This window comes from Onychostruthus taczanowskii, unplaced genomic scaffold, assembly GCF_017590055.1.
Source record: "Onychostruthus taczanowskii isolate IOZ18803 unplaced genomic scaffold, ASM1759005v1 scaffold33, whole genome shotgun sequence".
In the NCBI taxonomy this organism is placed as follows: Eukaryota; Metazoa; Chordata; class Aves; order Passeriformes; family Passeridae; genus Onychostruthus; species Onychostruthus taczanowskii.
In genome coordinates, this window is record NW_024500683.1 from 3,285,376 (window position 1) to 3,299,708 (window position 14,333).

Genomic DNA, 14,333 nt, shown 5'->3' on the forward strand with positions numbered 1-14,333 from the left:
TATTGTGTACTGAATTGCCTATATTATATAGAGCATTATATATAATCTCAGCATTATGTAGTTGCTGAGAATTTTTCCCAGCAGAATCATGGGGTCTATGGATAGTAGAGAGCTGCAAACATTTCAACATAAAATTTCCCAAACAATCTTTTCAAAATGTCATCACTACAATTCAGATAAATACTCTATATAATTTGGAACAAGTCTGTCAGAATTTTTCACTGGCTTTGTTGGCCCTTATTTAATGTATGTCAGTGATACAATTAAGTCACAAATCTAAAATTACTAAGGTGGCAAAAATCAAGCTAAGTGCTCAATGCCAATAATTAGCTCAGCAGAAAAATATAATTCTTACTAAACATTTATACTAGGATAATTTCCAAATGGCTCTGCTAATTGTTAGAAATTGCCAGCCTCCCAAGAGTGGTTTGAAGAACTTCATGGGGAATTAAAATCCTATTATTTTAGAAAGCACATTATGTGATCAATTCTCAAGTGTGTCCCAGATGAAGGACAGAGGAGAAATTTATCGGGGCTTTATTTCAGTTTACTTCATTACTCTTCAGCCATCTGACTTTTTCCACTTTTAGAATGATGAGACATGAGCTGTAGAGCAGGGGCTTCTTATTCCCACCTGAATGTGAATTGTGAACGAGGAACTATCAAAGACTTGTGTTTTGCATTCAGTTAGATAAAAAGGAAATAAGTGGGGTAAAGTTTTGTTACTGTGATCTGCAAGGAGACAACTCTCATTCAAATTTTATACTGAAATAATTTCAGAGCTTTACAAAACAGTTTTCTTTCTTAGTAATACCAAAGTTTTGTAGGGAATTAGTATCCCACACGTGGACGTGGCAGAGGTATGCCTGGAAATTTCCAGAGTACTACTGAAAGAAAAGCTATATTCATACACAAAATGTACAACTTGTCCCAGAAAGTATTTTGCAGCAAAGTTTGTCTCTGCTGTATTGCTCTGATCTGAAGTACCTAAGAAATGAATTTGACCTCATAATATCAAGTTCCTGATAAAAGAGCACATGAAATTTTGAAAAAAGCAGTTCTTTACATATATGTATATATAGATATAAAGAATGTATACATACATATATATATTTATATATAACATATATGTATATGAGAGTGCAAATTAAGTATAAAGGAAGCTTACATATTTTTTTTTCAGAATAACTAACACCCAATAACTTTCAGTGCTTGTATAACTATTTTGAATATAATATTGGTAAAAGAATGAGAAGCACAGCAAGAAGTCACTAGTCATATACTATGTCAGAAACATATTCACACATTACTAAACCTTATATAATGTGTAATGCCTGAAGAAAATTCTCTGCAACTTAAATATACCACAAGGACTGCACTTCAAAATATCAGTCCATATGCACAGCACCGCTCAGGGAAAGCACTTGTAGTGAAACACAAACAGAAATATGAAATCTGTTCCACATTCTTGTTACTCTTGCACTTGTTTAAAAGACCCCCAAAACAAAGTGTAGTGGGATTGCAAAACCTTCACAGACCTGTGCCAAGATTAAAAAGAAGGAATACCTTTTCTCCTTTTGCTCCAGCTGGACCTGGATGTCCAGGTCTTCCTGGGACTCCCTGCACAACACAGAATTGTTTGTGTAAGTGAGGAAAAAATGACACACTATATTTTTGTAGTGTCACTAAGTTTTAAAACATGTTTTTTGGAGGTAGTTTGTACCAATTATCCTTCTCCTTCAGGTTTAAATATTTCTCTTCTCTTTGATACAACAGCTGTGTCTTCCTGATAAGTCCTTTGAAGGGTCAAACTCGTGTTCACCATTGCATTTTCACCTTGGCAAATTAAATGTGGTGACCCTAACTGGCACATCTTGGTAAGCAGGTTTTACTGCTAAATGCCAATTTATGTATCCCATATTATACTTCTTTAATGTGCTACGATTTTTGAAAGAAGTAATAGTATTGTTATGAAACCAAGGAACAAATAATGATCAAACTAACTAATGTAATTCCTATATGTAGAAAAGAATATTTGAAAACATTTCAAAGAGGACCTCCTCCCAGTAATTCCAACAATTTTAATGATATATTTCAGTGTCTTTAAATATTGCCAGCTTTTTCTCATTCTTTGGTTTTGAATTGTGAAACCAAGTAATTTGTTTTTGCACTAAGTTTTTTTTTCAGAATGACTAGCTGGAATTATTTTTAGATTTTATTACTAACATGACTCTAACTTGGGTAAAAATACACATTTCACTACAAGTTTGCACATTATAAATCACATAACCTCACAGATTCTCAAGTAATGTCAAAACTTCAAATCTATTTCCATCCCATAAACTTCGAGTCCAGATAATTATGATATTTTCAGTAACATCAACAGCAGTATAGTTTACTTCACTAGAGCCAGAATGGGTAAAATTTTATCATTACTTTCCTAAAAGATAAAAGAAAGGACTGGATAGATCTAGGCAGTCATAGCAAGCCCTACAGAAATAAAAAAGATCACAGGTGATACCACACACTTACGGATGGGCCACTGGGTCCTGATACACCTGGCAGTCCAGGAGCACCTTGAAGACCCTGGAGATGAAATGAGCACATGTCTAGTTCCTCTCCCACTTATACTTCAAAAATACTTCTATTCAGCATGTCCAGCAATACTATACCTGCATTAGAATGTATTTTCTTCTAAAATGTAGGCATTATTTTTAGTAATGTCTAAAAAAATAACCACACCACCAGGTGGGGAGAGAACCAGGTTATCATTGAACCAGGTTGGAGGCAACTTTTTTCTTGAGTGATAAACACCACTTGTCCTTCAAACTTTCACATCTTTAGCCTATATTGTAAATAGTTTTGTCCTTAGTTGTGCAGGTAAGAACAGATGTCAAGCTTTTCCTTAGAGATTAATTTTCTGTTTTCTTTTATTAAAAGGCTTTTTTTTTCTTTCTGGTAAGAAGACATTTAAGCAGGCTTCTCAATATTACCTGATGCTATCTAAATGAAAAGGTACTTTCTGGTTTGGCTTTTTGGTAATTGAACATGACATTTTACATTGTATTTAATGATCTACTTTCCTGCTTGTATTCTATTTGATTGTCTGAAAATCAATGGACTCTAGTATCGACTTACTAAACATAACAGCTGTGCAACTCACTACAATGGAGAGAGGTGGGATTTGAGACAAGCCTGTCTGTCACTGAGCGTCCTTCCTCTGCCACACCAGGCTCAGGTGCAATTTTAGACATGTGAAAGTGATGTACTAATGAGAGCTAACACTCTGGGTTCTCCCTATAATCCACAAAGAGAAATAGATTCTTCCAAGCAGTGATTGATTTCACCTGTCCATCCTCTGACAAGAAAAATCCCCTCAGAAGAGGTGTATTTCTCATTTGAATTGCAGTGTTTAAGAAGGAATGGCTAAGGAGGCAGCCTAGAAAGCCACAGTGGTCAGGAACCCTGAAACTGGTGCTCTGAGGGCGAGACTGAGGGAAAAAACTTCAGAGAGAAAAAAAGTCAGCAAAAATGTAGAGATGGAGAGACATTGATTTTTCTTTCTTGCTCCTACACACAGAGGACATTGATTCACCTCTGCAGCTTTTCAAAGTGGCAAGGTAACTGCTAATGTGCTCTCTGTTCCTTTTGAACTCCCTTACTCTAATGGTACAGTTACATGAAAAATTAATATGAAACCAAAGGAACATCTTCTGTAATTCTTATTACAGATATTAAAAAAAAAAACCTCCCCTAAAAAAAAATGCTTTGAAAATGAAGATAAGTTCAACAAAGATTAAAGGGTGATTGGAAAGCATATGGAAGTTAATGAGCATATTTCAAAGGGCTTCAGGTAGGCTTCTCTATCTTTCTTCCCATTTCTTCCCATTCCAAAAAAATGATCAAAATAAAAGTATTGAAATTTGTAAAAGAAGTTACTTTTAAAATGTTTTCATACATGTTTCTGAAAAAAAGATTCATTTGTACTCTCACCATGTCATAATCAGAAGCTGTTGCAAAACACTGAAAATATAAGAGTTCACCAGCTAAGGAGTTCACCAGCTCTCAAAAGGTGAAGAAACATATGAATAATGAACTTATTAACACACCATTAATGAAAAATATACAATGAATTTTCTCTATACTCCTTTAAAAAATCTGTCAGTCATAAACTTGCTGTCAGCTTATTAACTTCTTAATTCCCTGCAATATCTTATTTATGTCTCATATGTTTAATAGTATATGAATTGTCAAAATTGTTTTGCTAATGCCTCATTCCTCCTAGGGCTGACTGCTAGAGGTATCCTATATGGCACAGAAAGTATGTGTTACTCTCCCATTTATTTTTTAAGTAAAATTCTGAATGAAATTTGCTTTTGGCTGCTCCATCCTTTTAGAAAATATGTTCTGAATTTCACCTCAGGAGGCACATGAGGTGTGAGGTCTATATATCATCTGAAACCAAATATATATGTAAAATATATATGTAATGAGCTCTATATATCATATAAAGCCAAAGAAAAAAGTAAGCATGATACTTTAGGCTGATAACATGCTACATTCTGGGGCAAAACAGTAGAAGGAGCTGCATCTTTTTTTTCCACATACAACTGTGTACTTTTGTAAGCCAAGAATACTGATAAAAACTTTTTTTTTTTTTTTTTTGGAAAATATTCTCTTATTCTACTACTCATTAAAAATTCTTAAGGTATCATGGCCTTAGTGATGAAGAAATGTGAAATGCTTATAAAAAATTACAAACCCCTCAAATCAATACTCTAAATTCCTTTTGTATTTTCCAGGTGCTGTGTCTTGTAAGCAGCACTTCCAAATTAAAAGAGAGTAGCATGTTTTTAACCCTAGTTAAGTATTTTGGAGTTTCAAAGTGCTCACCACATACTTTTTAATGGGCTACTTATTCTAACTCCTAAATTGGCTAAGGCCACTAAGAAATTAATTTATTTATCCAAATTAATTTGCTTAATAGCTTCTGCTGTGGTGATGGTTCTTTTGGTTTTTTTTTTCACTGATATTGCTCTTGAAATGTTAACTGCAAGTATTTCAATTGAAAATGACAGCTATAGCAGCTATTTTGGATTTGGCACCACAAGTCATTTGGATTTTTTTTCCTTCTCCATAAACACATAAAAATAACTCTAAGAATGTAATATAAGATGCAAAATATTGTAAATACTTTACATTTAGCATATTCAAATATTTTTCAGTTTCCACTTAATAGTAGTTGCTGCTATTAGTGTTCCCATCAGATTATTTGCTTAATGGAAAGTTTTCAAAAGTGAATTCTAAAGAGGAACTAACAAAATGAAAGCAAATATGTTATAGACACAAAGTATTTTCCAAAAATATTTGGCATTAGCCTATTTATTGCTGTATCCTATATCCTTAAAGATTAGCATGTAAATGTATGTGAGGCTTTAAAATATACAAATGACCAAAAATTCACTGATGAAAATCAAATTGCTGTTATTTAACTGAATAGCAATATTCAGTCCTATTGAAAAATCAGAATTAAGGGCTACTTATAGCACTACATTACTATCTCAGCAGTTTTAAAGAACTAAATCACATTCTGTGCATTTCACTTTCAGTCTAGATCTTTACTCAGGTTCAGATAAGAATGCTACCACTGTAGAAATGAAATAATTTTACCTCATCACCCTTTTCTCCCACAAGCCCAGGAAATCCACGTTCACCTTTGCTTCCCTATGAAAACATAACATTCAAACAAATATTTTGTATTAGAGAACAATGAATTTCATGCTCTGTAGGGCATTTTATATACATTCAATAAATGCTAGCTTGATGCCCTTACAGCCATAGTGCCTAAAACACAAAGCAAAGGCTCAAAACCATCTGAAAACTTTGAAATATAGCTCCCCACAAGGTGAAAGGAAATGAGTGGTTTGTTCCGAGGAGGTAAAATACTCAAAAGACATTAAGATAGAAACATTAACACCAAAGAGCTTGAATGCTTGCTGAAATGGAGAAAGCATTCATTTGTTTCCATGGAATTAGTCCCAATGATAGGAGATATCTGTATGTCAAACCATGTGGCTTTTTATCTTATTTATTTTTTTTATGAAGCAGGATTTTAATTGATGTCAGTGATGCTTCAAGTCCCAGAGAAATGGCTGTGTTGCTCCCATGGGAACAGGGTGCAAGGGCCCAGGGTTGGTCCAGCTGTGTTGCACACTTGAGGGAGACATAGGAAGTTTGCCTCTTCACTGCAGGATTCTCGTGTGCCTGACTCACCTAAAATGAGTCTATAGATAGCAAAACACTGCTGGGCAGTCAGATCAGCCAGCTTTAATGGAGCCATGACACAGAAAAGCTATCTGGGCCTGGGACTCAACTCGGGCTATTTTGCTCACTCAACCTAAACAAAAGGCAAACTGACACATGAAGAGGCTTGAAACATAAAAATAATTTGAATTTTTAGGCTGCCCAGTGCTGCAGAGATATGGATGAGACAAAAAAGCCAAGTCTCGCAAAGGTAAGAATCTGTCCTTTTGCTTTTAACAAGAACCAAAGCAATGAAAAGTAAACGCTTCAAAACTTACTTTTGGTCCTTCTCTGCCAGGAATGCCTGGAGGACCTCTTGTTCCAGGATCACCCTGTGGAGCAGACAGATGAAGCAACAAATAAATACTTTTAGGACATAGATCTGATCTATGTATGCTGCTTCCCTCCTACCTTTCTGACCAAGCCTCCATTTTTAACCCAAAGCCTCTTCAGTCCTTGCTCTCTTCTAAACCATGTACTTCTTCAGAGAGACTTCCCTGTTTTCCTCCCCATCTCGCACACCCTCTACTCAAATCATGCTAACATGTTTTTAGCTTTATTTTGGATAGCCCCAGACACACCTGTGTTTAGGTTTGAGCATCTTCCTTTCAAGGATTACTTAGAGATGTAGGCTACCTGTTACTTTCTCCAGCTTCAAATCTGTAGTTTTTTTAAAAGTAAATGACCCCTGCATTGCTGAGAGGGCATTTGCCAGCTAAATTGCAGTCATATTGAAGTGCTAACCACAAAACACCGAGAAATGAAACACGAAACATAAAGAAGCAGCAAGAGAGAGAGCTCTGACAAGAAGAGCATGTACAGCAGAAAGACAGCACAATTGCAAACAAAAAGAAAGAGCTAAAGTAAATCAGATTTGGAAATAGGAAAGTCAATAAACCCTAAGTACATGTATTAATAAAGGACAATAGAAATGATGAGTGCTTTTCATGTTGAAGTACTCCTGAGCCCAATTTTCATTTTGGAATATTGCAGAACACTCCAAATTTCATTATTTTTCAAAATAATATCTTAGAAATTCTAGACTATTTTCATCATTTGGTGTATTACTGAAATTAATTAACAAAGTAAAGTGGAAACCAGGGTGTATTTGTAGCAATTCATATTGTGGGCTGGGTAGGTATTTGCTGGCTACTACCTCCCTTGCTGTTCAAACATTTATTTTGAAAAATTTCTATAAAATATATTTCTTGAGTCTTTTTAAAAAGAAAACAAAACCAACAACAAAAAAATCACAATACTATTTTAGGCTAGCCCTGTAAGCGAAAAGTGAACCTATAGAAGCTCTCAAGTGCATGTGTTTGTTTAAAAAGCATGTTTATAGCAAAAAAAAAAAGACATTTAATCTCTGAAAAATTTACCTTCAGTATAGCACCCATGTCTCCCACAAGTGGAAGTGCAACCTAAAATTAAAAAAGGCATCTGCAGTTAATGTTTTACAAAGCACTACTAATTCTGATGTGTTTTCATTGCTTCTAAACGTTACATCATTACACATAGAACTGATTATATATATTTGTTGGTTGAATCTACTTTTTAATGAAAAGTCAAAAGAAAAAACAGGTTTTCAGATATAGTTAAATATCACAGTCTATCCAACCTCTCAATTGTAATTCTTAACTATAAATGCAATGAAATATCTAAAACCATGACAACAGCATAACTCCTGAACATATTAGTATTGTTTTTGTAGCACATCAGCAACAGCTCAATGTTACTGGAATGTCTTGTATTCTCACCTGTTTATCTTCAATTGTTTTCCTCCTCCTTTCTCCTAGGCTTTGACTCTGCTGTCAACTGTAGCACAAATTCTGGAGATGCCAAAGCTAACTTCAATAAATTAGCTCAGGTACTGGAAATAATCCAGCTACACCAACAAAGGCAACATATGCAATATTTTTTGCTGCCTTTCAGCATTAATAATTAGTGTGTAACTCTTTTGTGCCACTGCTAAATTGCTACCAATACTAAAGCTGAGCCATTTAAAGACCAGTCAGTGGATCTATACTGTACTGAAACAGATCCCAGATTTCCAAGACCTGCCATTTAATTTATATTTAAAGACTCCCTGTTAAAAACCTCATTGCCCTGGTTGTCATCAACTTAATTTACAGACTCTCCAATTACTAATTCTCATTTTGTCTGGCAATTCCTGAATCTAAAATCATATCAATCCTGGGCATACTATAAAATTAGACACATTCAAAATAAGGTAACTTTTTTTTTTTTTTTTTTTTTGTTCAGCCTGTTTAAATTCTTTCCATCTTGAAGAAGAAAAATAAAACAGAAACACTTTCTCTAGCATATTCCAAAGACTGCCAGTTAAAAACAATGAGTGTCAACAATCAGCTTAAGAGATGCACTGCTGAATATAATTAACCAGAAATATAATCAGTACACCATCTGTAGCGTGGCATAACCACCTTTGAAAGCAGAGTTGTTTTTTAGGGTGAGACAACACCAACTAGCACAAGTTGAGGACATAGTTATGTAAGGTGTGAGTCCATCCTCTGCAAAGAGGTAAACTGTACTTAGACAGGATCAGCTGATCTTAAAAACCTGTGACAAGACTTGAAAACAAAAAAACCTACATGGCCTGACTTTTCACCCTTCTCCTTAGGACATTTTTCAGCTAGGCAGCTTATTACCATATCACCTGTTGGTCTACCTAGTGGACTAGAGGTGTAATTTCCCCAGTCTCTCCTCTTTTCTAATGTTCTTATTTTAGCTGCTCTATCAAGGTATGGCACAGAACTCCCAACCCCCAGTGTGGAAGGGTCCCAACCCCAGCTGCAAAGGGCACATGTATGAGAGCAAACCAACTGCATTTGTGTCACACAGCTCCCCTGCTCTGGGTGTAAGCCAAGTCCAGCCTGACTCAAAACACACTCTCCAGAGCCATAAATCTGTGTGTTGATCTCTGAATAAGTGTATGATTTATGCTGGGATTTTGAAAGTGTTAAAAAGGTCTTAATTCTCCAGATTCACTCCTGCTTGCTACATCTTCCTGGAAAAAATATTCTTTCCAAAGAGAAGAGTATTTCAAGAGAGCAAAAGGCAATAATTATCCTGTTGTGAGTTTTACCATTTAGACCTGCCTGTTTAATAGCAGCATCAAATATTTTACTTCCATTTAGTTTGCAATGCACTGTGCCTTCCAGACTTATTCTACTTATGGATTTTGGTTTTCATTATTAAGCACTTTATCCTCATCTGTCTTGAGTTAAATCTTGTTAACTTCAGACAGCCTCTGAATTTTGATTACATCTTCAAAAAGCAAGCAATCTTTCCCACTCCAATTTCAGAGTTTTATCTACTTACCCAAATCAAATTAAATCACTGACAAGAACTGAGCATGGGAGAGACCTCTCTTTCCAAGTTTGACAATATCTGCTAAGTGACACTCAGATCCATGATTTTTGATAAGTATTAACTGTATGATAACTAATTCTAAGCATTTTTTTCTTGCTTAAAGAAACATCATGAACACAGTTTCGGTTTTATTGAGGCCAAGTGCATAACACGGCTGTTTTCCTGTCTTTCCCAAGTATTTCTACTTTATCTTCATATCACTGGTTTTTCTAGGCTTGCTATACTATCTCACCTTGCATAAATTTAATATATTTGCACCAAAGCAAAAGCAAAAGCTTTCCCTCTATACGTACAGGATCACCTGGAGGACCTGGTAGTCCTGGCTTTCCATCTCTTCCTGGAGTGCCCTAGAAACAAATGGAAAACTTGATGGCCTTAAATCATTGATGAGGTACACATTACTTTTTCTTGTATATATATAAAACTGTCACTTACATTAATACCAGGGGTACCTGGAGTTCCTGGTAATCCTGGAGGTCCCCTAGGGCCCTAGGAGCACAAAAGGTCATTTAGAATATAAGAAAACCTTTCCTGCAAAAATCTTAAACTAAATTAATGCTTTTTGTATTAAAGAGAAAACTCATACCCTACCTGCACACCTGCTGATCCAGTTGGACCTTTAGGACCCTGTAAGAAAACTCCAAACAATCAGTAGTTACACTTTCTGGGATAAGGGAGATGAACTTCATTTAAAAACGCTGAATGTGGGACATATGTGTAGTTTTCACTTTGAGAAATGCTTACTTTAAGGTTTGGCTTTAAATCCACATGTTATTTTGCCAAAGTTAGAGACCTCAAGATTTTGTGAATGCCCATTTTTTAGGGCAAGCATTTCCAAAAAATAATGATCTGTGGTGAAACTTGGTATTTAGCAAGAAGATTCATTAAAAAGGCTAATGAGTAGTTGAATAGGAACAGATAATTTACATATAAATGGTAATTTTTAAAATTCAGATTTGAAAATATTGTAACTGAAAAAAATATCTTTTAGTATTATTATTTTAGATTAAGACATTCAGGGTGAATGCCTAGTCACCTTTCACAAATATTTCCCTTTATACCAGAGCACTGTCCATAAACTGAATTGTATCAGCTGATACCCATTGGTTGACTGAAGAGAGATTGCCTCAGTCAGTGGAGTAAAACTCCTGCAATAACATTTACCACCTACCAGGTACACCATCAACATCCGCAATTTTTTTTACTGAATACTCTGAAGGCACTGCAGGTGGCTTTATTTAAAGGCATTAAAAAAAAAAAAAAGAAACCTTGGAAACAAGCTGAGTAACTGAAACAGTTATTGCTGTACAAATGATTTACTATGAATGCCTTAGATGTTTGTGTCAACTTGCTTCATGTTTGAATTTAAACTGCACAGCAACCCTTGAAGCAAACTGGGAATTGGGAGTCAGGCCACAAGGAAGCTCATGGCTTTTTATTGTGCTGTGTTTGCCTGTTGCAGTTGCTCAGTGATGAACAGCAAGAAGCCCAAATTCTGGGTGTTGGTTTACTTACTGGTGATCCCTGAATGCCTATGCCAGGGGGCCCCATCTCCCCAGGTGCTCCCTGTACACCAGGTAGTCCTCTTTCTCCCTGTGAAAGGCACAAGGCTTTCTATCACAACAGCTCTGAAAATGTTAACTACCATATTATCTTTTAAAATGAAATAAAATTTAAAAATATTTTTAGAAACAGAAATAATGTATTTGGCATACCTTTGGCCCCCTTGGACCTGGGTTTCCAGGAACACCAGTGGGACCCTAAAAGAAATCCAAAACAAAACAAAACAAAAAAAACACGAAAAAACCAAGACAAAAAAACAAACAAACAAACAAACAAAATAAACCAACCCAAAAACAAAAACAAATTATGTTTTGAAATCCAAGAGAATAGATGAATTTAATGGCCAAAATTAGACAGTCCTTAGAAATAATCTATGACAAATTTATATATCTCCTTTGTTAGTGCCAGTGTCACTAGAATCATATGTGATACTAACACTATTTCTAGACTACACTAATAGACTAATAGACTTACACTGTATTTTAGTACTCTTACAAATACCACTGTAAAATAGTTTTTGATTTTGAAATTACAATAAAAAATACTTGCTTTGTGGCTTTAAACTGGAAGTGACTAAGTTTAGATTCGTTATTAGGAAGAAATTCTTCACTGTGAGGGTGGAGGCACTGGAACAGGTTGCTGAGAAAAGTTGTGGATGCCTCGTCCCTGGAAGAGTTCAAGGCCAGATTGGATGGGCTTTGAACAACCTGCTCTAGTGGGAGATGTCCCTGCCCATAGCAGGGGGTTGGAACTAGATGATCTTTAAAGTATTTTCCAACACAAACCATTCTATGATTTCTTTCAGTGTACAGTGAGAATTCTTTCCAACACAAACCATTCTGTGATTTCTTTCAGTGTACATTGAGAATTCTTCCCCAGTTGCCCCTGCAGAAAATAAAGTCAGGAAAGATTTTTCAGGTTATGGACTTACTGGTGTTCCAGGCAGACTTGGCCCAGGAGGCCCCATATCGCCTTTTGGACCTGGATGCCCAGGTGGTCCCACAATTCCACCAGGGTCACCCTACAAAATGAATTTGAATCACCAATTGAAATGTGAGGATTTTCCCCTGTGAAAAAACTCCAAATATTATCAAGTTTATAATAGAAACTGCCAGTACTTTGAAAAGATATAGAGAAGAAAAAATACCCTCATATTTTCCTTCAAAAAGTTACAGAATTGGAGACATGGATCATACAACCATCAATAATAACTAGTATTCTCTTGGTTTTCCATGCTTGCAATTCATCTGATCTACATTTCTTGTTCCCCAGGCTTCTAATATGCAGGTTGTCATTAAACCCTGCCAACTAATTCCTAGCAACAGCTGAAACAACAGCTGTCTCTCCACAGCTATCAACCACTAATGCTAAACCTGGGCTCTTCAGCGTATTCCTCTTTACACCTCTGCTCTTATTTCAATACAGGCAGTGTCTCTTGTTCCGCATGGCTAAACTGTGCTGCTTATGCAGTAAAATTGTGCCTTTTGTTATGCTGTCCTCTTGTCTCTTGCAGACTCCTGCAACATCCTTTGTGATTCTGAATCTACCACTTCCCATTTTGCAAGATGAGTACATTTTTGTCCTTGTTCCAGGTATTTTCTCAGCCTTTCTTTCAGCTCACTTCTTCAGACTGGAGTTTATTTGTGTTCCTTGTACCTCACAGTGTATAAATACCACAACACATCACATAGCTCAGAGCACACCTGTATATCCTCTTTTTTCTCCTTCTTTACATTTAGCATATACACATATAATTTTTAGCGTTGCTGATGCAGCTGAGTTCTAACTAAGGGATTTCTACACAGCAAAACACAATGTCCTAAGGAGATCCAGCCTTAGCTTACATCTGACCCAGTGTAGCTTCCCCAGAGCTCTGCCAAGATGAATATGTCTGACTATGAAGTGGGATTTTACACATTAATCTGGATAGGACACTACCCTGAAAAGGTTGTTCTGTAGTCAGGACCTAAAGTGACATTTCTGCACAGCACAGATTTAATGTAAGGGCACAGTCCAATCTCTTTGAAATATTACTTAAATTATTCATCTAAAGAGCAGCTGAGTTGCCAAACTGGCCTGAACCATCTCCAAATGCAGAGATGTTTCTTCTCCAAGACACAGGGGGTTGCTGCTGGTACATTTTCAAATCACTTCACACAGCAGCCACACACAGATGCACTACAGAAGAATGGAAAGTTACTCTTGAAGTGAAAATTTAAAATATTTTAACATATCAAGCTTAATAAAACACACTTAAATCATACCTTGTCTCCTTTAATTCCTGGGTTTCCTGGTACACCAGGATCTCCTGGTAAGCCCTGGAATTAATAAAAATATAATGGTACATTTTTATAGCTATTCCCTTAATGGTTATATAAAAATACAGATGAAAATTGGTTTACAGTGGAATATTTACTGTGCACTAGTATTGACCCCAAACGTTAAAGACTATAAATGATTTATATATTTAATTATAAATGCTTCCATAATTAAATATATAAATAATTTTTCCTTAAGTTAAAATGTAATAATCAATATTATTTTCTGGATCCTACCGGGGAGAATTGCAGAGACCAAAAGGTTTATTTCTTCTATTTCAAAGTTATTCCAAGTCTTGAAAATCAACTGGTTTTTCAAGGAAAGAAGTAGCACATAAAAACTTGAATTTTAAGTAAGTGTCTAATTTTTTTTGCCCATGGAGGGCTGCATGATTTCCTGTACTAGTTAATTACTCAAACTGGTATCTTAAAAGCCTCAATTAATTCCTACTCCTTCACGTCAGTTAATCAAACAAATCCCTTTAAATGTTTTATATATGTAATGGACAGTCAAATGTTTTCAGTAAAAAAAGTTTGTTCCAGTCTTTCTTTTGTCTAAATCTTCTCATCTTTCACATTTTGATTTTAACTTCAGTATTTTCCCTTGTCCTTTTAATGAAGGATTTTTTATAAATGCAGAGAAATTAAGAAAAATGAAAAAGATTAAAATCTAAATAGAAACTATTAAATAACAAGTAAGGCTTAATTGGGTTCTTTCACAATACTGCAACAAATACAGAAAACTTTTTCCATGACCCT

The 14,333-nt window shown here is 35.5% G+C and overlaps 1 protein-coding gene across 9 annotated transcripts in view; it reads right to left on the reverse strand.

The window, feature by feature from the left end:
- COL19A1 (collagen type XIX alpha 1 chain) overlaps window positions 1-14,333 on the reverse strand; it is a 174,686-nt gene that overhangs the window by 23,056 nt on the left and 137,297 nt on the right. For all 9 annotated transcript variants that reach the window (XM_041410665.1, XM_041410671.1, XM_041410670.1 and 6 more), the window contains 12 exons: window positions 13,521-13,574; window positions 12,188-12,277; window positions 11,409-11,453; window positions 11,209-11,286; window positions 10,285-10,320; window positions 10,129-10,182; window positions 9,987-10,040; window positions 7,683-7,724; window positions 6,582-6,635; window positions 5,671-5,724; window positions 2,533-2,586; window positions 1,567-1,620 (listed from right to left, as the gene is read on the reverse strand). In XM_041410665.1, the coding sequence (XP_041266599.1) occupies window positions 1,567-1,620; window positions 2,533-2,586; window positions 5,671-5,724; window positions 6,582-6,635; window positions 7,683-7,724; window positions 9,987-10,040; window positions 10,129-10,182; window positions 10,285-10,320; window positions 11,209-11,286; window positions 11,409-11,453; window positions 12,188-12,277; window positions 13,521-13,574 (669 nt within the window). The remainder of the gene's footprint in view (window positions 1-1,566; window positions 1,621-2,532; window positions 2,587-5,670; window positions 5,725-6,581; window positions 6,636-7,682; window positions 7,725-9,986; window positions 10,041-10,128; window positions 10,183-10,284; window positions 10,321-11,208; window positions 11,287-11,408; window positions 11,454-12,187; window positions 12,278-13,520; window positions 13,575-14,333) is intronic.